General features: G+C 40.5%; 1 protein-coding gene across 1 annotated transcript in view; it reads right to left on the bottom strand.

The window, feature by feature from the left end:
• Window positions 1-25859, bottom strand: part of CPNE8 (copine 8) — a 106789-nt gene extending 80930 nt beyond the window's left edge. Inside the window, exons 1-3 of the mRNA XM_068401191.1 lie at window positions 25566-25859; window positions 13272-13312; window positions 4499-4548 (exon numbers count right to left, since the gene is read on the bottom strand). Of these exons, the coding sequence (XP_068257292.1) occupies window positions 4499-4548; window positions 13272-13312; window positions 25566-25705 (231 nt within the window). The 5' untranslated portion in view covers window positions 25706-25859. The remainder of the gene's footprint in view (window positions 1-4498; window positions 4549-13271; window positions 13313-25565) is intronic.
• Window positions 25860-26477: the final 618 nt, after the last annotated feature.

Raw genomic sequence — 26477 nt, 5'->3', positions numbered from 1 at the left:
GCTTCTAAAAATCACCAGTCTACACTCTTCAGCTAAACGAAGCATCATCTTTTTAAAACTGTTTCCCCAATTACCTACAGCCTTTTTTAAGCAGAACAGGTTATTTCTATAATCCAGTCACTTACAACTAATAACGTAGCTGCTAATTAATTAGTTCTCCACATGGCCTAGTTTCCCCACCAACCATTGTGTAAAGCAAAAACCTTAACATGGCCAAAAAGCAAATACCTTTATCAGAAATGTCATTCAGGAGAGTAACAGGATCAGTTTAACTATTTAAAGGAAAATAAATGTTCAACAAAGAAAATCAAAACCAGAGTCCCTTTTCTGGATTACCTGAGATGGAGAGTCTTTGTCACCTCATAATTCAAGCTCTCCTGGTAGAAGGGGATTTTAAAAACTTATTTAGTCATTTGAATTTTTATAGCATCTCAATCTAGTGATCCAGCCTAAGGGGCTATGAGGTTAATGGAAAATCATAACCTTCATTTTAGCATCAGAGTTATAAAAGACTAGCAAGTTGGGTAAGTCCAATATCAAAGATACAAAGCAACTATCGTATCCGTGAGGGTCTAATCCAACCCACCTTCTACATGATGCTAACCACCTTCTACATGAATTCTCCGAATTAATTCTTGCTTCGACTTTATGGCCGTGAGTGAATTTGAGAATAATATCTAGTAAGCCCTCTCTTCTTTTTTTTAAAATTTGCAGTGTTTTACCACAAATGCAATAAAGTTCTTCCAATAATTAATCACTCTCATTCTGAAAAATAAGTTCTTGTTTCTTGCCCAATTTTTATTTCACTTCCTTTTCCATCTCTTGGATCTTTCTATACCTGTTAGACAGAAATGTTTTCCATTATTAAATTTATGTTCTTAGTGTTGATATTTATAGCTGATTACAATTATTCTTAATTCACTCTTTCATTAGGAAAATAATTTGAGATTAAGTTTTTCAGTGTAGCATATGTTACTTAATCTACTAATTCATTACTTCTATCTCTAGACTTTTGTCTTCTAAACATCTTTCTTGAAATGTGGTCAGAACCCAGTATTCTGTTACAATTCTAGGGAACCAAAGAACTAAAGAATGGTTTAAACTATTACTAGGTTCTTGGCTCTGATTTAAATGGCTTTTGAAAATTCTTCAGGAAGCTCCAGGTAACACTCTCCATTGGAAGCTCACTGCACAAAATAGTATATGAACACACAACAAAAGATAATCCTCTTCTCATAGTTTGTAATCTAGTTTCATTACATGTGAACAGAACAAATAAGAAACTTGAATTGTGGAGAAAGAAATGCAGTACCAATAAAATGAGCTTGTTATAATAATGACTAATAGTCTCAATCAGAATTACAGAGATTACAAGGAAACAAACAAAAAATTCACAACTGACAACCCCACTCTAGAAAAAGCATAGTCATAAAATGTTCTGCAGTGTGTTTGTCCCAAAGGAAGTATAATGTTTTTAATACATAAACTCATACTACTTAACAGAAAAACCACAACATTCCTCTAACATGCATGCAGGCACTCATATGAACTCTGTATACTGCATGTACACATGACGGTGATTTCTACGTAAGCCTTTTTAACTCATGGTCGTACAATCATAAGTATATAAAAACCAGAAAGGATTCCTCATTCCTTTGAAAGGAAACATGACTTCCTTGAAAATATGATGTTTTTTATTCCAACTGTCTTAATTCCCTCAAACAGTTGATTATTTCAAGAAATCTGCCAGGGAAAGCTTTCCAGTGAACTGAACAACATGGAAGAGCAAAATTTATTCTTTCTTCACAACTGTGACAGTATAGGCTTCTTCCAGACGCTCTGTCCTTTGCTTCCTTGTACTAAAACTTTCACTACTCATCTGCTACAAACTACATTCCTATTTATGCCATGTCCCTCTGCTAAAGAAGATACAAGCTATTGATCCAAAGAAACTTCACCAATACTTTAAAAAAAACAAAATCTAAATCCCAATAAACGTCGATCATAAAACGTGTAGCCTTTGTCATTTTCATTAAGACAGCCCTCTAAATCTACAAAGGAGATAAAGCATGTCTCATTATGGTTCAAAAGGTAATCAAATTGATAGATGCTGCAGTGAAATGCTTAACTACTAGACACATGAGTAAGTGTCCACTTTGAACAAAATCAGTCAGATCATCATAGAAACATGGAATCATTTAGGTTGAAAAAGACCTTTAAGATCATCAAGTCCAACCGTTAACCCAGCACTGCCAAGTCCACCACTAAGCCACGTCCCTAAGTGCCACATCACAGGTCTTTTAAATACCTCCAGGGATGGTGACTCAACCACTTCCCTGGGCAGCCTGTTCCAATGCTTGATAACCCTTTTGATCATCACTTGGAGGCATTTCTAAAGAATGATTCATCTGATCTAATGCAGACATCTAAATTAGGTCTGATGAACTGCCCTCAGGATGTTGTCTTTTTCCATTACTATAAATAGTTTAAACAGTCAACCGAGTTGTAAATACCTATACCTAGACCTTCTCCTAATAGACAAGAAAGAGATAATTATGTCCTAAAAGAAAAAAAAGCATAAGATTTTTTAGCAATTTCCATGTCAAAAGTCTGTTTTAACCCCTGGTTCCTAAACTGGCATATGTCAAAGTGCATCACCTAGCCAAGATACTCTAATCAGTGCGAAGATGCAATACAAGCAATAACATTGCACACTGCCTTATTCAGGTGTATTCACTTTGGTCAAGGAGATAAAATGGCAGAAGATAATACAAAGCTATAAGGTGGTGACACACTTCAACCATTACAAACTTGGATCTGTTAAAATCGAGAGCAGATGGAACCTTTCCATCAACAATCTCCTAAATCACCTCAAAACGAGCACATGGAACATATTCTAAGTAAGGTGATAATGTTATAATTTTACCATCAGGACAATTATGATATTTAAAATGGTTAATACTTACTTTAACAGTTACACCAGAGCAGTATGAAAATTCCACAAAATTACATATGAACCTTAGACAACAATAAAAGCCAGAATTTCTGACAAAATTCTCTTAACCCTAGACGCGAAAAGAACCTGAATGCTTTAGTGATGATCCAGGCTTTACTACCAAACCACACCAAGCCACCTAGTCACCTGAATACCTGAAGACTCCTCTGTTTTCAGAGTTAGGTATCCAGATGTTTAGAACTCTGTGTATGTCCACTGCTTCTGCCAATTTAATTAAGATTAGTGGATTCCCATTTAGGGTCCTCAACCTGACATTTCTTAACACAAATCATCAGAGGAATGTGATCCAATAGGTATACTGTAAGGACATCTAGTACACAGTTCAAAACAACAGAGCAGCAATTTCACTCAGAGCAGCAATTTCACTAAAAGCTACAAATGAAATAGGTACAATATTTCATGTACAGCCCATCATATGAGCTTTGTAGAAGACAAATTCAATTATCTCATCTTGACAAGACTGAAACCCACATCTACAATGTTTCAGCAAAGCAGAAAATGTTTCTCCAGCCAGCTGGCAAGGACATCAAATAGATGGGAAGAGGTCTGGTTTCTGTGTCCCTGGCCCCTCCACTGGAATTTTTACACAGCAGTAATCACATAAAATACGAGTTCCGAAAACAAGAACATCAGACCTCCTCTCTTTTACAGGGAAAAACAGTAAGATAGTTCATTCCTCTCTTGGCTCTGTTCTTAGAATGCATGGCCACACAGCAGCCCACCTACAGTGAAGAACAGTTCCATCAATCTTCTCTGTAAGGCAGCTACATAGCACGTTTTATCAGTAGAAAGATTACCACCCTTCCCCCAACACTGTCAACTCTTCAAAGATAATATTAAAGGAGAAAAATTAGATGACTAAGTACAGAGAGACAGTTCCAGGCTATAAATGTTGATCTGCTGTAGATACCCAATTCAGAGGTACTTGATTTAGTTTCTTAAGACATCTCTCCAGTGTTTACACTGATATGTTAAGAAGACATAGTCTGAACCTATTGCATAATACCCTTCGTCCTTGTTGCCTGGTGTATACTCTATGTAGCAGCACCTAACTTCTCCCAAACGCTACAACGGGAAAAGTAGATCTCTACCGCAACTACAGGCCAGTTTTGCTGACACTGACAATCACCACAGTTGAATCCTTCCACAGAACTTGTATTGTTTGAGTGTTTTCCTCTCTTGATAGCCACAAACCTTGTCCAGACTGATAGCTAAGTTGGATTTCATTTATCTCAGGGAGACCGTAGAACAGGAAACTCATGTATTTTGTCTAATTTTGTTTTCCCTTTTGATGGAAATATGTGATACAGATATGAGAATTGAGATTAATGTGACAGGGTTTTAAGTGCTTACTGGTACATAGGACTCCTTTTGTTTACCATGGCATTCAAGAGGCTATGACACGCCCTTTTCTGACTAGGGCAAATGACCAGCCTTAAGTATACTACAAAAGTTTTACACATCTATGAATACGTATCTTACCTCTCTACTCCATTCTTTGTTTCCAATGGCTTGTGTGTACAAAACACAGACTGTGAAAAGAAAAAAATGCTTGGTCATTTTCAGAATTTAACATATTCTTAAATTAAGTGAACCAATTTGTAGTCCTGTTGTGATGTTGAAATTATAACTAGGACAACCAATCGTAAAATGTTTTCCCTTGGTTTCAGTATGCATAACCAGATTGGCAACAATATGGTCTAGTTGTTGTAGCAATGAGCTAATAAATAGGGTGGTTCCTAAAATGGGAGGCAACACTGGTGCTTGACCTCCAGTAAATCAACTTGACAATCCTTAGCAGTAAAATTGGATAAAAGCAGGTCTTCATTAAATGTGGATGGTCGGCTATCCTAGTTAATCTAATGCATAATTACCCTAAATTATGCTTCCTTCAAGAGATGAGAGAATTAAAATAAAAACAAATGAGGACCCTACTGGAAAAAGAGAACAGGGGAACTAAAAGTGGAACAAAGGAAAAAAAACACCTTCTCAGGTTTTTCTTCCTTAATTCTGCTTCAAATTATTTACATATATTTAAGTATCTTGCATATGCATCCTTATTTTTTTAAAACTAAAACCTAATAAAAAATGGAATCAACGAAGTTTGTCGACCTAAGCTGTTTTTTAAAGACCAAGCAGCATAATCCCACAGGCACCACTCTCCTTACAGATGTGTTTTCCCAGTACAGAACCCACTACACACTAATCTGCAGCTTCCACCATGGGGACTGGTGACAGAGGTACAGTGATTATAATCAGGTATTTTAAAACACTATTATAAGTACAAATCATTTGCACTGAAGGAGTACTATAAACTTTATTTTCTACAGTCTTTAACTAGTTGCAGCTAACAACCATAAAGCAATTTTTACCTGAAACTCCACTACAGCCCTTTTCTAAACAATGGAAATACAGATATTTGAACACTTTTTTCCTGACAAATTCTTCTCCTGTGCTGATCATTATTTTTTCAGCAGAAGGTTAAAAATAATACCGTTGAACAATAAAGGTAAAAGCCTGGTTTTGTTCTCAGTGAAGTCAGAATCATCAACAGACCAAAGCAGAAACGAAGTCAAGCTTCAACCTACATTTGCTTCTTAATTGAAAGGTATTTGCTCCACATCAAAAAAAAAAAAAATCCCATTAGGCAGTAGCAAATAAGAGGAAGAACAGCAAGAAAAGCAAGTTCAATATTTTAGCTCAAATAGAAGTTAAAAGCTAACACAACTTTTTTTTTTTTTCGAATAAGATGTCTTGTAGAAGAAAAAAAGCTTTTACAAAAAATTTCAAAATCATTCTCTGGACATGTCTGTCTTTCTCCATTTACTCTAAATGAAACCTTGGGCAATCATGCTCCTAGCTTTGGTTCCTGCTTATAGTAGGAATGAATTCAAACCAACAAGCCTATTTTTACAGCACACTACGGAAGTAGATTGCTGAACTAAATTACATGAAGAATGAAGTTAAGTGGGAAATGGTGCGAAAACAGAGTGAAATGGAAGCTATGAAATCACTACAGAAGTGTCTGAAGGTTACTGAACTTCTGACTAACTTGTGCCAGGTAACCCTGGGAGAAGCAGGAAATGTTGTCAAAGGAAGTTACCATAGATAAAAACAAGCAAAAAAATATTCTCTGGAAATACCCCTACTGCTGACATAGAATCAGGTAGGCTCTCACAAACATTCCTTTCACTTTCCCCAATGAAAACTCTTTTTTTTAAACTAATGTTACCAGTTCCACAATAATGACTATCTTCCCAATTTTCAGTAGTGGTTTCCAAGAACATAAATGTCTTACTAATTTCAAAAGCAGACATTATTATGGATTTTATCCATTTTGCCAAGAGCTTACATCTAAGTTTCAAATTAGAAATTTCTCATACCTATAACTCAGTTGAGAATAGAACTTTCATTCATTTATAAGAAAAGCCACTCTTTACAGATAATGTGCACTTTTGCTATTCAGATATGTGTATTGTCCAGATTTTTCTGAAACATAATCATTTTTCACTATTGATCTGCTGCTTTATTCTTTGTATTACATCCTGCCCCGTGTATTAGTGTTAATACAGTAACTCACGTAACAATTGTGCATTGCAGCTGTGGAACAAAAAGAATATTAAAAAATGAGAGATTTAATATTGAGGAGAAGAAAGCAACAACACAACTGTAAAATATCCACTACTATCAAATTTTCAGAAAAGAAACGTTCTGGCACTATCTTATCTCCCTAGTTTATGAAGCCAAATAAAAGAACAGCTACAAACAAAAAAAGATTATCATTATTAACAGCTACTGAAAAAGATTATCGTAGGATAATTTTAGTCTTCTACCATGGTTGATAAGATGGGAGTCACATAATATAAAAGGGTTAAAAAACAGGTGTAAAGCTCCACCTTAAAACTAATTCAGTGTCTTACTCTGTTCCTGCTTTTTTGAAGGCTGCTCATAGCTGTATGTCTGTTAGAATCCTAGTTTCCAAATTCAGTTTCTTCATAGTCAATTTACTCCCATTTGGTTTGTTTTTTTTTTTATCTTTGGAGGACTTACAGCAAGCAATGCTATCATTCCCACCTTTTCATTACTGAGGCATTAGTAGACTTCTATTCCCCTCCACTACCAGCAGCTCCCCAGTGCTTCTAAAGGTATAACCCAGGAGCGGGACCATCTCTCTAGTTTAAGAATCATTTATATAAAACCTTAAATGAGGAGAAAAGAGCTAAGAATTTGTAGTACAACTAGTAATTTTCTGATATTTATCTAGGCTGCAGATGTGGCAGGTACTTTAAATACAATGAAGATACAGACTAATAATCATCTCATGTAATATTTATTCTATTATAAGTACAAGGTGCAAGTTTGACAGTAATACATAAATGTGCATCTCGAACTGACATTTCAAAAAAGTCAGTCCTAATGAAAGCTATAGAAAAGATACACATTCCAGACTTCCTGATAAATACTTTGCAAATTTGGAATAATTTTAAAACTTCTTCTGTCTTTCCTCTAAAACTCACCCCAGAAATTTTCAGGAAACCATCCATTATACTGGTCTCCATCGGTGGAAGATTCACTATCCTTAAGGGCTCTCGGAGAGATGGTTTTATAAAGACCCTGATATCATACTAATTACAATAATCCCTCAAAAACTTCTTCAAAGTCATATCCAACTGGAGAAATGCAGATAAATACGTTGAAGTTGATCTAAAGCACTTGAACCGCACAAACCAGAGATCCAAGGCTTCATGAAGTAACCAACTTTTATTTTTTTTTAGCAGAAAATAGTTAATAGCATTGTCATGGGGAAGGAATAAAGTGGGATAAACAGGAAATTCTTAAGTTTCAAAAGCCAACATATCATGCAACCACATCCTAAGGCGGAGCTGAACAACCAGCTCTTCGCTTGTTAAGTGGGAAACTGACGGAGAAATGAGGACGTTCAGAGCAGCACATTGATGAAGAGTAACAGACCCTCACAAGGGAGTTGGCTAAGAAATCTTTTTAGCAAGCTTTGCCATATGAGCTCTTGCAAGGGAGGATACATCCATACCCATAGTCAGAAATATTAACACTTTGTAATTTTTAACTCTGGACACTGATACCACAGTGTAAAATTCAAGGTAAATTTAATGAAATCTTGCAATGAAGAAGAGGGTGGAAGTGTCAACAGTTGTCACTCAGTTGTAGAGTCAGTTCCCAAAATGTTATACTCTGCGCCTTCTTATTTTTCCAGATAGTTTGGGCCTCCCTTACCCTACTCTGGTCCTTTCCCATTCAATGCATATATGCCTATCCTTTAGCCTGGCAACTACCATTACATCCAAACTGCCCACTTCCGTTTTCCCAAACATAACACATCTATTCCCTTTCAAGAAAGTCTTAGTCACAATAAAGTCGGCCTTTTCCCCATGCTACCTAAACCTTTCCGTGATCCTGCACCCGCTTCTAACAGGGGTTCCCCATTACTTTTCGCTGACCAGCTTCTATACTTTCAAGGCAGACCTTCCTGAAGGTCCCTTTGTCCCAATGAGAGTCTTCTCATTGTTATGATCTTCCACGGAGAGATCCTTCAGGGGAAGAGTTTTTACCTCTCCCGCCTTTCATATCAGACTCTTTCTATTACCATACTCAGGAGTCAGAGGGCTCCACAAGAGGACATTCCATCCTGACCATGATGCTGCCACCATAGCTGCACAGTGGCTCAGTTTGGCTAGACAGTGCATGTGAAGAAAATGATTCTGCCTAACTGTCATTAGATGAAGAAACATGCCAAATGCATTAATCTGTATCTCCTTTGCAGGTCTTATCCCTGCCTCATCAAGGAAGCACTGCTTTAGCTCATTCTCTCAAAAAAAAAATAAAAAAAAAAAAAAAGGGGGTTTTCTCAGAAATATTTGTAGAAAAAAAAAGTCTCCAAACTGGAAGACCAAAATGGTCTAAATGCTACAGTAAATCAATACGTATGACTTGCTTTGACTCCACTGATGAGAAAGCATTGTCAGTAAGAGACTTCAGTACTGATTAAAACATTTCATGAACAAGGGCTATCCAAGTCTGTCCCATCTATATCTAATATCTACATTATTTCTGTAACTTGCCTCTAAGGAGGCAAAGTGCCAGCTTCCTCTTGGCATGAATATTCTAGATTGCAGGGAAGTGGCTGGAATTGGAATAAATACTGAGTAGCAACTACAGTATCAAAAAAAAAGGCTAAGCAAGCCTCCTAAGAGAACCGGAGAAACCACAAGTCCTTTTTAAATTCAGGAGAAGGCTGTTTCTGTTGACACGGAAGTCAACTTATTCATCTGTGTCCCTCTCTGAGAAAAAGATCAAGAGGATAAAATCAGATTTTCACGATCAGCACGATCCCTGGATAACTGCACTGGAGTTTGAAAAGCATACTAGAACTGGCCTAGTCAAATCAAATGAGACCTCAACATACAGAGTGACTATCTTGTATGAGATCTAATGGGTGCAAATTCAGTGGGTCTAAAAGTGGATCTTGTGAAAGCGGTACGATGTTGGTTTTGACACCTTTTTTAGTTACTGTATATAGACCAGCCTAAGAATGGCCTTTGTCCAAGCAAACAGACACTAAGGAAAGTTATCATAGAATCATAGAATGGTTTGGGTTGGAAGGGACTTTAAAGACCATCTAGTTCCAACCCCACTGCCACAGCCAGGGACACCTTCCATTAGACCAGGTTGCTCAAACCCTCATCCAATCTGACCTTAAACACTGCCAGGGAGGGGGCATCCACAACTTCTCTGGGCAACCTGTGCCAGTGTCTCACTACCCTCACAGGAAAGAATTTCTTCCTAATATCTAACCTAAATCTACCCTCTTTCAGTTTAAAACCGCTCCCCCTCATCCTATCACTACATGCCCTTGTAAAAAGTCCCTCTCCTGCTTTCCTATAGGCCCCCTTCAGGTACTGGAAGGCTGCTAGAAGGTCTCCCCGGAGCCTTCTCTTCTCCAGGCTGAACAGCCCCAACTCTCTCAGCCTGTCTTTATAGGAGAGGTGCTCCAGCCCTCCGATCATCTTTGTGGCTGTCCTCTGGACTTGCTCCAACAGCTCCATGTCCTTCTTATGTTGGGGGCCCCAGAGCTAGACACAGTACTCGAGGTGGGGTCTCACGAGAGCCGAGCAGAGGGGCAGAATCACCTCCCTCGATCTGCTGGCCACGCTTCTTTTGATGCAGCCCAGGATACAGTTGGCCTTCTGGGCTGCGAGCGCACATTGCCAGCTCATGTTGAGCTTCTCATCAACCATCACCCCCAAGTCCTTCTCCTCAGGGCTGCTCTCAATCCATTCTCCGCCCAGCCTGTATTCGTGCTTGGGATTGCCCCGACCCATGTGAAGGACCTTGCACTTGGCCTTATTGAACTTCACGCGGTTCACATTGGCCCAGCTCTCAAGTCTGTCAAGGTCCCTCTGGATGGTCCCCTTCCCTCCAGCGTGTCGACTGCACCACAGCTTGGTGTTGTCAGCAAACTTGCTGAGGGCACACTCAATGCCACTGTCCATGTCATCAACAAAGATGTTGAACAGGACTGGTCCCAATACCAACCCCTGAGGAACGCCACTTGTCACTGATCTCCACTTGGATGTCGAGCCGTTGACCACAACTCTGTGTGCGACCATCCAGACAATTCCTTATCCACCGAGTGGTCCATCCATCAAGTCCATGTCTCTCCAATTCAGAGACAAGTATGTCGTGCAGGACGGTATCAAATGCTCTGCACAAGTTCAGGTAGATGACATCAGTCGCTCTTCCCTTATCCACCAATGATGTAACCCCGTTGTAGAAGGCCATCATATTTGTTAGGCACAATTTGCCCTTAGTGAAGCCATCCTGCTGTACTTCCAACTACGGATGAGAATAGCACTTTTTATACTACCCCCTTACCCCTTTCATTTTTACAGTAGAGCCATATCTCTGTGCTCACCTAAAGGACACTGGGAGCAAACAAACTAAATTGGCTAATAAAAAAACTTGCAGAATACTAAAACTAAATATATACTGTTTGGAGAGTAGCCACAATCAAAGCTGCTTTGCCAAGTAATTTCTTGAGTGCAAATACAGTATGAGCACTTCCAGAGCCAACGGGTTCCCCCTTCTCTCTTTACCAAGGACAGTATTACTGTACTCCATGTTTTTGTACTGCTAACCTGTGACAGATAGGCCTGATTGGCAGCGTAACTGGGTACTCACAACTTGAGACCAGATCTCTAAAGCATATCACCAATTTTAGTCCTTTAAATTAGCTATTTACCAGAAACAAGAAAGCAGTAAGTTTTTAACTGGCATGCAAAGTCATGACACTTTAAAATATATTTCCGTATACTTTGAATCTATAAAAAATACCACCAGTTTACTTCTCAGAAATATTTTAAAGATACTAACATTTCTTCAGGTTTTCCTGCCACTCTGTTTCTTTGTGTCCCTTACCCAGCATGTGTCACCCACCAGCCACAATCGCTTGGGTTTGCCCACCTGCCCCAGCTTGGGTTGCCCATAGGCCACAGACCTTTCAGAAGTGCACTGCCTTTTGCATGGAGTGTCTCCTTTCAAGAATGCATCACCAGCAGTATATCTTCAGAAGCGGGGCTCTGGCATTATCTTAGGCAGCTGAGTCTCTAGCTCCTAGCTGCTGCTGCTTTTTTTCTAAAATATGTTTGGGCAGGGGCACTGTCTGCTCCCCTGGCTTGCTGAGAAGTTCTGGCAGGCAATGGTTACTCACATGGCTTTCAGAGCTGACTGGAACCAGCTGTGACAGTCACAGGGTGGTTCATGGCCTCTTCCTACACAGGTCACATGGCAGTCCCCTGCTACTCAAACCCTGCAATTTATGCCTAATACAGTTCCCTATCTGTTAAAAAACTTGAAGCACTTGTCCCTAATAATATTTGAGCTTAAAAACTAGACACCTCATCACTTTTGTTGAAAGGTGCCTTGATTCAATAAAGAGATCTCTGAATTCAGTCTATCAGGGGCAATAGGTCACTGACTACTCTTCAAAATTGCTTAACCTAGACAACCAAGTTTTTATTAGCCAACTAAAAACCAGTAATATGCAAGACACTCAATTCTGCTTCTGCATGATTTCCCTACACCAGAGGCATGGTATTGCCTCCTTTTTTAAAAACATTTTTTTAATAGGTTAGGAATGTCAAAGGTACTCCTAAGTTCACACAGCTTTTCCCCAGGAAGTAGCAGCTTTTCCCATCAAAAGTCTATTGTGGAATCTCTCTCAAGAAACTTTTGGTTAAGAACAGACAAACATACTCTCACAAAAGTACTCAAATGTTTCATACTGTCACATGACTCAGTATTCAAGCATACCCCATCAGGACACAGTTACATGTCCAAACACTTGATAGAAGTATATGCATCTCAGGTTATTTCCAATGTCAGTAAGCACAATACATGTTATTCTAATGAAGAAAAGCCCAGGCTTAAAAAAAAAAAAAAGAAAATGAACTTACAGATAAAAAGATACGGAGAATTGTGGGGGAGACAACATGACCCAAGACACCATAATCTAAGGACTAGTCAATTAACACGACAGAAGTACTTTGATTAAACGCTGTCAGAAAAAAAGGAAATCTTTTGTGGACTCAGTTCCTTGATAGAAGTTTATAAAGTGTCCAATACAGGGAGACAGTAATGGATTTTAAATCAAAAGTCCCATCATATGTAATTCATAGGCATGAGAGTTTTTTGGGATCCAGTCATGCATTAATAAAATTAAGGGGATCTTACATATCTGAAAAACATTAATATTCATAAACCATCATACTATTTTTGATAAGGAAAGTTGTGTTTCCCAGAGACGAATTAACTTAATTTTATTTTTCAGTGTTTGACTTTAAGATTAGCGGACACTATGTACTAGCAGCAACAAGTGCTTCTAGTTTATTTAGAAGTTTGCTTACTAGCTTTGAAAGAGATCTAGAACAACAGATACTAAAAAAAAAAAACAAACTTTCCTGCATTTATTAATTTTAGGGAAATCTATGTTCACTGCTAAATAAGGGACCATGTAGCTCAGGAAAGCAATATTGAACACAGAGTCTTTAAAATTCTAGTTCATATAACAGAAACTATAACTTAATTACTTTAAATAATTGCCCCAAGGACAATGTAAACATAACTGACACTGAAGAAAATCACCCACCTAATTTTTAATCCAGTGATTACACATTTGGAATAAATGATGAGAAGAAACAATAAAAGGCTACATACTTACTTGGATCAGATTTAGAAAACGTATCTCTGTCCAAAAGATTTCTGTTAAAAAAAAAAAAAAAGATATTAAAAATAAGCTTATTTATAAAAAATGGTGAAAGATACAAACCAGATAACAATGTATATATGTTTGTAACGATTTTGATTGAGTCAGCTTAGTTTTCTGCCATCCTAACATGTAAGAGTTACTCAAAGCCAGTCAACACTAACACTTCAGTCGTCTTACATTTAATTTTATTATACATTTTGTATTTGAGCAAACTGTGGCTCATATACTGCCATGAAGTGAAAAGCAACACATGACAAGCACATTAAATATATATAATGGACATCAGGAACAGAAATACCTTTAAATCACAAATGTCTACCAGAGATGAAATTGCTAGTTGAACCCAAAAGAACTTTAGACTTTACTTAAAAGAACGGGTATGAGATCTCAAAGCCATCAGGAAATATCTGTAACAATCTGCCATGGATGAGTAAGGTAAGGAGAACTAAAGCATACACAGGACTTAACACTAAAATTAGGAATTTTCTAAATATCTACAAAATACCTAGGAATAAGTAGTAAGAAATAATTTCTTTGTTATGCAAGTCCCAATATCATAGCCACACTTCAGCCAACTGAGAATCATACAGATGAGGAGACTCAAAGTAACAGTAAGTCTAGAGAATCAGGACTGACCAGAAAACCATTCTCAGAACAGTTACCAACATTTCATTATTCAAAAATAAAAATTTAAAAAAAAAAAAAAAATTATCTTGACAAACTAGAAAAATGGTCTGAAAACAGGGTGCCATTGAACGGGGACAAGAAAGAGCTATTAAACTTAAGCAGGTAGTTTAAATTAGGTATTAAACTTAATCAACAGCAAAAATGCACTATAGCTGCATAACTATAGCTGGATATACAGCAGTTACATCAAAAATCATTCTAGACATCACAGTAGACCACAAATTGAATGCAAGTCAGGAATCTTGTGCTTTTGAGAAAAAGGCACACTGGAATATGTAAACAAAACCGCCAGTTTAAAGTAATTGTCTGGTCTTCATAATACGAGTAAACACTCAACTCAAGCAATAATGTTTTGGGCACTCCAATTTCTTGCTATCTAAGACAGACATGGAGCCACCAGAGTCCAGCAGAAGCAGAAATAATCAGAAGTCTATAGAACATATTTATGAGGAAAACACTGCTGCAAATTGAAGCTGATCTCCATATAGACAGAGCAAGTAGGAACAGGTTTAACCCTAAGCTGAATCTTCTGCACTGCAGGTGCAGAAGTTGAACTTTATTCCATTGTTACCATCTTTCATTGTTAAAGGTGGCCAGATGTGATGTGAAATCTCCACCACTGAAGGTCTTTAAGAACATATTAGGTAGCTACAAATCCTAATAAGTTCTTTGATAATACCCTGAAGCAAGAGGAAGGATTAAATAACCAGTTTACATGCTTTACAGCTTATTATTTTTAATAATTAGTACAGTCTCTTCAAAGGTCACCATTTATTACTCTAATTCAGATCTAAATCACATTATTTTTGTGCTACTGAACAGTGCTGAAAAGCATATTAATAATGTTGTTCAATACAGGTGTTCTAAGCAGTCCACTCAGACTTCAGCAAGAAAAAGATATTGTATTCCCAGTTTACATACTGTCAAGTCCACATTTCAGAACAAGGAATATGAACAAAAGATAGTTTTAAAAGAATGTTGGGTGCATCTGTTTTATTTACTTTAGCCAAAGTAGGCACTAGGATTAAAATTACTTGTGCATGAACCTGAAGTCTACACATGCTACTTCTTCAGAACTTCTCTAATCCATTCAGAAGTGGGATTTTTATATAAGCATTTAATTATACTCAGAGAGACTGTATTCCATCTTAACCAAAAATGTGCAAATATAAATTGAAATATTAACAAACCCAGGAAAATGAGCAATTCCAAGTCTGTATTTGACAATGACCACTACAGAGTGCTTTAAAAGACAGTACAGTAAGTTCTGCAATATCAGAATTGCCAATCCAAAATGAAAATTGCCTCCTATTCCTCTTTAATTATACATACCTAGATATGCCATTAATTCATGGTAACTAGAATTGGTTTTATTATCCCAAAATGAATTGCTATAAAAACCTAGAATTAGGGTTACATAAAAGAAATAGTACATTAGGTTTTGGTACAAGCCTCCTACGCTCACCATTAGGATTCCAAGCAATTTTAATTCCTCTGCATAAATAATATATATTATGTATGTAATGACCTCATAACGGGTACGTTAGTGTTTGTGACTGCAGATTAAGATTAAACCATTATAATGACTCTTAAACTGAGCTAAGGTGCTTTGAGTTTTTTAAATATTTCCTACTCTTATTTTGTTCCTCTTTTAAGTTTTCTTCTTCTATTTTCCCATGTACATAAGAACACAAAGACTGGCCATACCAGGCACTGTAAAGCTCAGTCTATCCTGATACTCTTATTCCAGCAATGGCAAAAAGCAGCTACCATGGGAACAGCGTAAGAAAAAGGTAAGAATCTGTAACACTTCCTGAGAGCTTTCCTGGTCACCAACCATTTGCTGCTCAGGCACTTCTGGAATCAAGAACATTTCTACATAGACAGTATTCCTGAACGGATTCTAAGGGTTGAGATACGAAAGTTTAACATTGTAATTCAAGTCAGTAAGTGTCATTAATTCACAGTTTTGAACTAATACAGCTTGTAATATCTTCAATTCGACCCTTCACACATTTTACCATAAACAAACAACGTCTTCAGCAAAGTTTGCAGACATGCCTGATCTCTCAAATCATTAATAACCAACCAAAATGGCAACATGAGAACTTAACAAGCTGTTCAAGCAATGCAGCCAGTTTCAGAAGGAACTTAAAGACTAGTGCCAACAGAAAAAAAAAACAAACAAAAAAGTCTGATTTGTCCACTAAATCACCTAACAGCTCAAGAGGCTGCTCAATTTCATTCGTGCATTTTCATTTTAGGAGGAACACAATCAAAATGCTCCTTTAAATATATGAAAACTGCATGGCACATAAGCATAGCACAATCTACAACCAAAAGAAATGCTAAAAGCAAAAGGAGAAAGAAGACTGGATGTGTTTCTGAAACTTTATGTAGTCTTTATCTCCTTAATAGTCAATGGCACTTTCTGCACAGGCTGAGCAATAGAGGGTGTATTTCTTTCCCTTTTTCCAGAGAAAAGCGTTCTCTTTGGTAGCACACCATTTTCTCTCGGGAAAAAGTCCTAGGAAAGCTCACAAACACAGAAACCAGAAATATCCCAAACTTCTGTTTCTTTCTCCTAATCAAAGTATGAAGAGAAACAGACTTCTATTTTGACTGAACACAGTGAGTATCTTTTTTCCATGCCCATTAAACCTTTCAGATAAAGAATGCAAAAAAAAAAGAGGAGGAATTGTTATCAATTATGAGGAAGAAAAAAAAAAAGAGACATGTTTTTACCTGGAAAAATGAGCACATCAAATACCTACAGGAAATAAGTCTAGGAACATCTGTGCAGAAAGCATTATTCTACCATCACAGATCCTGAAGGAATTCATTCTGCACCTGCCCATTCTGGAGTGGACGTTCCAAAATGGTTGCAACAGCGTAGATGACTAAGGGAAAAAAAACAATAGGAGCCATGGCAATAATGCCTACATAGTCTAAACCAGAAAGCACAAGGCAGGTTAGAAATGGTGGGATGAAGATTTATTTTTCTGTATAAGGAGAGCAATTTCCCCAAGGAGGTGAAAAAAGTAATCAGTAAATAAGGAAAGTTAAAACATATTTAGCTATGCCTTGCAGAATCACTTCATTCACAGCTTCATGAACTCCATAAAGATTTGTCAAAGTAACAGCTTCTGCCCAGTGCTTTGTTTCAAAAATTTTTTTAGAACAGAATATTTCAGTTGGAAGGGACATACAACGACCTCTAGTCCAACTGCCTGACTGCTTTAGGGCTGACCAAAAGCTAAAGCTTGTTATTAACAGCATTGTCCAAATGCCTCTTAAACACTGGCAGGCTTGGGGCATCATCTACCTCTCTAGGAAGCCTGTTCCAGTGTTTGACCACCCTCTCAGTAAAGAAATGGTCCCTATGTCCAGTCTTTTGTACTATGTTTAATGTAAAAACTTCTCATATGTATAAATCAGATACTTCAAGATTCACTGATCCAGTTAGCAGTGGTAGCTAAACAGAAATCATTACAGACTATGTTGCTTTCTACGATCTCATGTACTCTATGCATTATACGTACGTTGACAAAGACTGACCTATGTTAAAAAGTAACATTTACTCACCTTTTTCACATATACTTTGCTTCAAATTTGACTTTATTTTAATGATCAATACCTGAACTTCCTGCTGTGTAATCGTTTTGTTTTAAATTTAACTCTTTGTTAAGCCCAGCTGCTAAGAATAAGTAAATCCAACTCCCCCTTCAGAAATGACAGAATTCTGGCACTGAAGAACAGACCGCAGTAACTACAGAACTGAACAGTTTAAAATCTATTTCTCTAGTTTCAAAACCAAAACAACTGTGTTCATATGACTGGAAAAATACTTATTTATACATTGCTTTCAACGGCTCTGAAATCCTTAATGATAAAAATGTGGTTTACTTCAGATGACTTTGTCAGCACCTCTCAGAGTGCTAAGGTTTTATGCCTCTCTTCCTCTTTAGATTACATTTAAGCGCATGCAAAGATTCCTTGGTTGTGAAATAAAGCACTCAGCAGTTTGCAAACACAAAGTTAGTTACCCATGGAAAATTATTTTTAACTTTTAGAAAACATACATATTCAATATATTATATTCTCACATAAGCATACACTACTTTTCTCACACTTGTATCACTGCATGGGAAGAGGAATTGTCCCTAGTTCATTAAACAGTTCATTAAACGCATTTCTGTTTCTCTCATTTAATGCTGGGCCCATGTGCCTTTTTCAAGGAAGATCCTGAAAAAAAAAAAAAGCAGCATCTCCTCACTTTTTACTATGCAGAATAGTATCCATTCTACTACTAATTGTAACATAATTGTATTAAATCCTAGTAGTCACTGTCCCTCAGCCTTAACTGATATTACTGGACTTGCAATGGTCAGTCCTAGGTAAGATGACTATGATCCAGAGAGCCTACTTGAGTGAAGAGTCCACTTAACTTCTTGCAGAGTAATTTCACAAACAACTTTTCAGTTGTAGTGCTAGCTTAAGCAGTCACCCTTCCCTAGCTATTTACTCTCTCCTTCTGTATGCTGTCAGAACACAATAAAAAGCAAGCTATTAGCCATCAAATCTCTAGATTCAAAATGCCCTTGGACCTAAAAGCAGATTAGACAATTTCTCAGAATTTTATCTTCTTGTCAAAATAACTGGTTCTCTTAGGAAAGGCTCACAGATGAGAAAATGGTGGCTCTCCTGACTAAGAAGCAATTAGAATGACCTCTTCCTTCTGTTCAGACTGTCTCCACTCTTTGGGGCACTAGAAGGACTGGGAAGAAAGCGAACATATCTCTGATAGGTAAGCTTAAGGAAACATCCACAACACCTCTTCATAACCTTTGAAGAAGTGACTCTTCTTGTTCACAAGAAGATGAAGAAATAATTTTCAGCCTCACAGTAACTTTCATTGCCAATTTAAACATACATTGGTTCTGAAGCCATTCTCTTAAGGGAAAAAGAAAGAGAGAAGCAATGAGAAGGGTTAGACCAGCCATGCTTCCATGAGTTTTATGACAACCCACAGAAAGTCTTCTCCGGCTAGATGTACATAACAGTTTTAGGATGAAATCTCTATTAAAATTGTTGACTGCTCCTGGGGGTTAAAAAAACTCAAAGGAATTGCCAAGTTTATTTACTTAAATGTAGCAATAGTTTTGCAGCAATTCTCTGAAAACAGACAGGACGTACTGGATTATGAAAAGATACTCTTGCAGGTGAAGCAGACTGGAACAAAAACTTGGACCACTCCAGTTTAAATTTTAAAAGTCCATTTAGGAATATCACAAACTGGTTGAACTCTGCTTCAGTACCAACCCAATTATTATTTGAAACCAACAGAATGAACCATCTACATTTATGTTTCTAAAGCTGGGCAGGTAAACAGTCTCCGGCTCTGAGCTACTAGCGACATATCCTGGGGGGTGGCACTAAGGATTGCTGGTGGTCAAAAGACCTATTCAGTCTAGTGTCAACTCATCGATCCTTTCCAGCTACTTTCACCCCACCCATCCAAATCCATGGATATGCTGTCTTATTTTAGATCTGATTTCTTTAGGAATGTGTAGTTAATACAGTGTTTCATTAATGTACAACAACATATAAAACATACAGATTGGTTTTGCACAGTTTTTCTGAAGCAATTCTTTAAAAGGTATACATCAAAGAAGTCACTAGAAAGCAAATGTGTACCATCAATGTAATACTCCTCATCCTTTCTCAGCCATTGAAGGGGTGTTGGTGGGGGAGGCACTGCTTCGATGGGCAGAGAAAGAAAGAAAATGAGGAAAAAAAATTCTACTACAGAAGGTTGTCATAATAATACATTTAAAGTTGTTACACACGTCCTAGTACCTAGCCCTTTTCCTGCTGCCAGACTTTCCTTTATACCATCCTTCTGAGGCCTAAGATTGTTGGCTTCAGCTGTGGGAGGGTGTTACAGTGAGCTATCCATGTGTCCCACGTCCTCTCTGGGGAGAAGCATGAAGTTTACAGTGGTGGCAGTGGTGGAGCAGGTGGTCTCAGAAAAAGTACAATGCTGAGGGCTTCTTCCTCCACACTCTGAGGACCCCTACCTCGGCTATTTTTCCAACACTCTCTTTCTCTTGCTTCATTGGTATGCAACTCCATTTTACATCCACATTTACTGTATATAGTGTGTATTACATCTGCTTGAGACTGGTTCTTTCAGCTCCTTTGGTTTTGCCCAGCTCCCAGCCTGCACTTCTTTACCAGCCACTGGTGACCTCTTCACAGCACTGGGGTCTCCAGTGGCATCCCGAGCCCCCTCTTGTCAGCCTCTGCACCTGCTCCCCTATCCTGCATCCTGTGTCACTGATGCACTTGCAAGGCCACTTGCAAGGCCTCTGCTATCACACCATGCTGATGCTCTTCTGCACTACACTGTTCTTTGTGGGTCACAAATACATCATATACACAGAATAACTACTTGCTACTACTATCTGTAGAAAGAAATATGGTTATACCACACAATTACACAAAGACAAGCCAAAGTGAAACTAACTAAGCAGTAGCCACCTGGTCATTAGAAAAAACACTGAGTTTGGGTTTTGTCCTGGTTTGGCCTAAACCAGGCCAATTTTCCTTTCAGTGATTTTTACTTTCAGCTAAGTCTCTTCTAAGTAACTGCACTTTCTGAAACTAACTGCATGTTTTGCAGACTGTGTCTGCTTCTAGGACTGATAACGCTCGAAGTTTGTAGTTATCACTGAGGCACCGGTAGGGATGTTATGCAGAAAGGCTCTTGATGTACTTAGTCTTAGAGAAACCAAGGTCACTGCTAAATTCCTCACTGCTTACAAGTGAAGAGCCGAAGGGGGGTCACGCCTGCAGGGAGGAGCAGACAGGGCAGGTGACTTAAAATCGACCAACGAAGGTATTCCATCCCATACACGTCATTCTCAGTATAAAGCGGGGGGATCACAGGGGTCTTGCTCTCTTCTGCTTGAGGCTCAGGCTGCTTCTGCAGCTTGAGCCTTCAGCCCTTTCTTCTCCCTTCTCCCCCTTCTGCTATGGCCGGTGTCTGAAGAGGACTCTGTCTGTTTTCCTGCTGCCCCTGATCCCGATCCGTGCATCCGTGAGTTCAGTTCCCGTCCGTCGCTGGGCCCAGCCTGGGCCTTCCCGGAGCCTGCCCTGCAGTGCCGGGGGTGACGTGACCGACATCGGGGGAGCTCGATCTTGGTTTTGTATATATTTGTATTTATTTGATTATTCCAATATTATTATTGTACTCTTTTTCATTATTATAGTTTATTAAAACTGTTTTAACTTTCCAACCCGCAAGTCTCTCTCCCTTTTCCCTTTCCCTTTCCCTTCTGGAGGTGCGGGGGGGTGGTTAACAGAGAGCGTCTGCCACCGCTTTAAAAGCCGGCCCAGCTTTAAACCATGACAGGTTTGCAGCTAAGCAAACTCAAACAAAGCTCCATGTAGGCAAAGACAAGTTTAGACAAAACCTGACAAGTCCTGAGACTTGCACAGTTCGCATGAAACCTGGGGCCTGCTCCTAGCAATCGCAAGACTGAATTTACAGTGCAACAGATCTGCTGTAAATTCTAGAAGTCATGTGGCTGCATGCTTGAAGTTCATACAATATAAACACATAGGTGAAAACCAAACCGTGCAGGCTATCAGGAATGCATATCCATGACTATTTTGATGGACGCTGTCACCTGTTTGTATTTTTTCTCCCAATACGCTTGTTTTTCTCAGCTGAAGACAACTGGTTGTCTAGGCAGCTTCGTTTCAAAGAAAAAAACATGTAAGATCAACTTTCTGTTGACAGTCACACATAACCACTCCACAGACTTTTAATCCAACCTGGGCACACATACACAAAGAAAGCATGAAAATGCAAACTAGACTTACAATCAGGATGAATTTTATATTCTCTATTTTGTACTATACAGACTTACAAGCTCAAATGATTTGTTATGGATATCTCTTTTATCATTGCATCTTTCTGTGACACGGATTTCTAATAAATTATTAATATTTCCCCCCCCAAAAAAACCCAGAAGGTAAGTATACTGGCTGGAGAGGAGCGATCTTGCCAGAAATCAATGCCTAGAACAATCAAAGATATAATTAAAAATACTTTTGGGTACTGCAACCACTAGAAAGTGGCTGGTTAAGACTTTCAGACTGCCAAACAAAAGGAAAGGTAAAAATTCTGAAGTAGTACGTTTTGTTCCTTTGTGCAAGAAGCTTGAAATTAAATTATCTTCATTACTGAGAACAGGAGTTGCTTAATTCCATTCAGCCCATTCATTAATATTAGATTTCTGTACAAATTGTGAAGCGGCACAGAACTGATCCAAACCATGCATGGCCAACCAAGTGTATTTCTGTTGAATTAACCATGATAAGGAGTTTATGCTGCCTTTGTGCACATTATTTCTGATGTGGGAATACAGCTAGTGTAGAGCCTATCCAGCGTAAACCCAGAACGATGAGGACAGACTGCCTGATTGAGCATAAAGCCTATTAGAGCAATACTATCATAACAAACTTTCTGAATTAGCAAAGTGACCCTGTATTTTGTCAATATTTTACAACACTTTTACCATCTTTCAGATAACCGTGTCATCTTTGATACGCTACTAGAAGTCATAAAGCGATCAAACTACAGCTTCACTTTCTTACAGACATTAAAAAATTACACTCAAGAAGATAATTATGATTGACAGCTCCTCATTCAGTAAGTAAATAAACATTAACACGAGGCATAATGAAACCCTTGGCCTTTCTCGTAAGATAAGGTTTCATAAAAGCTGTGGCTCAATCAGGAGACTACAGGAAAAAAACTAGGCTGGTCCACCCAGTAACCATGAGGAGCATAAATCACCATTATACAGACCACAACAAAAAGTGAAAAACTTGAGAGCCCACTGAACTATGCTAAACTTCCTATGTTCACGCACAGCACAAACTTCAAGATATGTGATAACCATCATCTACTTAATCAAATTAACTTAAACACGCTAGTTCAGTCAACAACATAACAACTGCACTGATAGTAGGGAAGATGGGAACAGAATATGAAGTTTTTCTAAGATGTAACTAGACTGGAATCAGTGAAGAGCATCACCAGAGAGGGAGATACAGGGTCATAGACACATGGCCTGAAACTTACCTCAAGCTCACATGGGACCACAAGTTCACACACACAGCTGCTAAGTGAAGATTCAAGTCTGGGCACAGGCCTATAACCAGTATGCAGTGCAAATACCCCTTTAGAGGAAGAGGAATCTTTGGGCTGGAAAACAGTAGTGAAGTAAAAGATAAAGAGCAGCCTATATTCTCTTTTCCCCACCGACTCGAGGGCCAAGGTCCTGATCCTTCACCACATGACAATCGTGCAAAATTATGCCAGTCTACAACAAATAAAGATCACATAGCAGGTGACAATGAAATTTTCATCAGACCATGGATGCCCTTCAGGGCATGTGATGAAGGGAGCTACAGGGTGCAGAGGGAGATGGCTACTAGCACAACTGATGCAGACAACAGTGGACTATTACCAACACCAGAGGATCCTCTGAGACAATACATTTAAGTTGCTCCGCTACATTAGATCTGCCTCTGCTCTTGCTGTATTTCACAATTTCATCTAACACTACTTTTTGACAGCTTTAGCCAATGACTGTGTTTACGGATGAATCACAAACGTGTTAATCATTAATCTCTGCCCCAATGTCATCTATTTTACACTCAATTTTGAAGCATGATTTTGTAATCAAAAGCTGTCATTCCAGCACATAAAGAAGAAAGGAATCACCACAGAAATTCCCATACTTCTGCACTTGACATCAAGACATATCAGGCTAGGAGAGCATTTTTTTAAACCAGAAACAAACAAAAACAAAAAGCAGTTTTAACAAAACAGCCATGGCTCCTGAAGATACCCACAGAGAAATTAACATTGTATACTGAAATTAGTTACAAGTAAGGTAAATAAGGTCAGAATTGACTATGTCATATACCTACATTTCTTTGTAACTATCTGATGGATTCTCAAATCACTACAAATTTCAGGTTTGAAGAAAACATTGCAGGTATACACAAACAATACCTGGAATGACAAAAACTCCCATTATAAGTGAACTGGGTCAAATCCAGCATAAATGTTTTGATGTCTGTAATTGTGACAGGTTATTTGAAGAAACAAAAAGTAATACTAAAGGTCCTGGATTGCTTTTACACATAGCAGCACGCCCTTCATGGGACTAGGGTTTTCTGTGGTTGTTGCCAGTGAACTTTGCAGAGACATGCAGTAAGTGTGTTGATACGACAGCCCAGTAACTGTTTCAGTATTCCAAATTCAATCTTACTCTATTTCCCATTGCCTCAGCCTTCTTTTGAAATGCACCTTTGATAAAACACCAAATCATACTTTATTTACTAAGGGAAGAGAGGGAGTGGTCTGACAATTTAAGTTTAGAGCACTGCCGTTCTGTCCTCGGAGAAGTCGCGTTAAACAGCAGCAACTCCTGAGCAGCTACGCTAGAAAATGGAGCAAGGGACTGTAGCACAAACTTCTCATTTCCCATCAGGAAACAACACAAACAGTTCCAATCATCCGCTGGAAGCTGCCAACTCTGCTGGCGAAAGGAACCGCTGCTCTGCAACTGCTAGGGAATACCTAAGGACGCTGCGAAACGTGAATGAAGATATAAATATGGAAGCCCACAAATAAAAATGTTTTTAGAGCTCTAATGGGAAATTCTCTGCAGTTCAAGGGAGAAAGCAGGATTTTTGAAATACCGATACACAAACCACAGCCAAACGTCAAGGAACAAAACTGTACACACGAGGTTTTGTGTTATGGGTTGGCATTTTCTTAATTTATCGGCAGCAGCGTTCCAAGAAAACGTGACGAGATAACACGCCCGGTTTCGTAACAGTTTTGCAAGGAAGCCTGAAACAATCTATGACAGGACTGTTCCGGATGGGAGTTTCCTCCGTCCCCACCCGCGGCGCTTGGGACAGCCCCAGAAGTTCGATACGTGCTGGAGAAAACGCTCTGCGCGCACGGCGACGCGGCTCCCGCTGCCCTCCGGCCAGCTCCGCCGTGCCGGGAGCGGCACGGGAAGGATCTGGGGCGGCAGCAGCAGCAGCTGCCCGTTCCGGCACAGCCGACAGCTGCCGGCAGCCGCTGCGAGAGCCGGCGGTTCTCCGCCGGGGTCCGCCGGCACCCCCCTGCCGCGGGCACGCCTGCGGCGCGGCGGGCGGGCTGCAGCGGGCTGACAGCCGGCCGCTCCCGGGCTCTGCCCGAGGCGGAGGACTGAACTGGACTGAACTTCCCCGCGCTGGGCGCGCTCCCCGGGGCAGAAGGGAAAGCGCCTCGCTCAGCGCCCGGCATGGGGAGGGCAACCCCGCGCCCGGCCGCTGCCCCTTCTCCGACCCGCTCCGGTGACAGGCCCGGGGCGAGGGGCCCCCTGCCCCGGCACGCCGCGAGGACCAGCCCGCTCGCCCGTCTGCCCCCTCTGCCGCCCCTGGGCGAGCGGGCAGGGCGGCCCCGAGCCGCCGACGTACCTGCAGGACACGGAGAGCTCCACCTTGGTGGCCGGGATGCTGGAGCTGAGCACGTTAAAATCCCCCACGGACGCCATGTTCGGAAACCCACCACTTCTGCCCGGCTTCTGCTGCCCCGCCGGCTTCTCCAGCCCGAACATGGGGCAGCGCACGCAGAGAGGGAGGGAGAGAGGGAGGGAGAGAGGCCGGCCGAGAGGGAGGGAGGGGAAGGGGCGGCGCCAAGAGACCCTCCACAGCGCGAGGGCGCCAGCCGCCGCCCGTGGCGCGGAGACCCGGCCCGCACCGCCGCCCGCGGGCTGCCGCCGCCGGCTGAGGCGGGAGCGGGGCGGTGACGTCACCGCGAGCGGGAGCCGCGCGTGACTGCCCCAGCCCGGGGCGCGCGAGGTGCCCGAGGGTGCCCGACGGCCGCTGTGAGGGGCGGCGGCCGTCCCACGGAGGAGCGGCAGCGGCCGCGGGCTCGCCGCCCCCCCGAGGGGACGCAGCGCCGCTGACCTGCCCCGCTCGCGCACCGGACCCCCAGGGGAGGAAACGGCAGCGGTGCCGGCGCGACACCAAAGGGTGTGGGGCGGGGAAGGGCCCCGGTGGAAGCGAGCCCGGGGGCGGTCCCGAGCGTTTTCGCTCCCGTGCCTCCCCGGTGTCTTCCCCCTCGGCGCCTGCACGGAAACTCCTGTCCCGTCCCGTCCCGCAGGCTACGGGGAATCCCCTCCTTCCCCGTCTGTGAGTGAGCGCGCCCCGAGCAACCGAGCGACTCCCGGCCTCCGCGGGAGCCGGCGGCTGGGGAGAGCGCGGCGGGCCGCGCCCCAGCCGTAACATCCCAAACTTCAACGCCCTGCGGGCGGGCCGGCGGTGAGGCGCACTTATTCTCCCGGGCCTCAAAGGAACGTGCCCCCCGGCAGCCAGCACCTTGGATGT

Source organism: Nyctibius grandis, chromosome 5 (assembly GCF_013368605.1).
Source record: "Nyctibius grandis isolate bNycGra1 chromosome 5, bNycGra1.pri, whole genome shotgun sequence".
In the NCBI taxonomy this organism is placed as follows: Eukaryota; Metazoa; Chordata; class Aves; order Nyctibiiformes; family Nyctibiidae; genus Nyctibius; species Nyctibius grandis.
The sequence above is the reverse complement of the archived record's forward strand: the minus strand, read 5'-3'. Positions and strand labels throughout refer to the sequence as shown.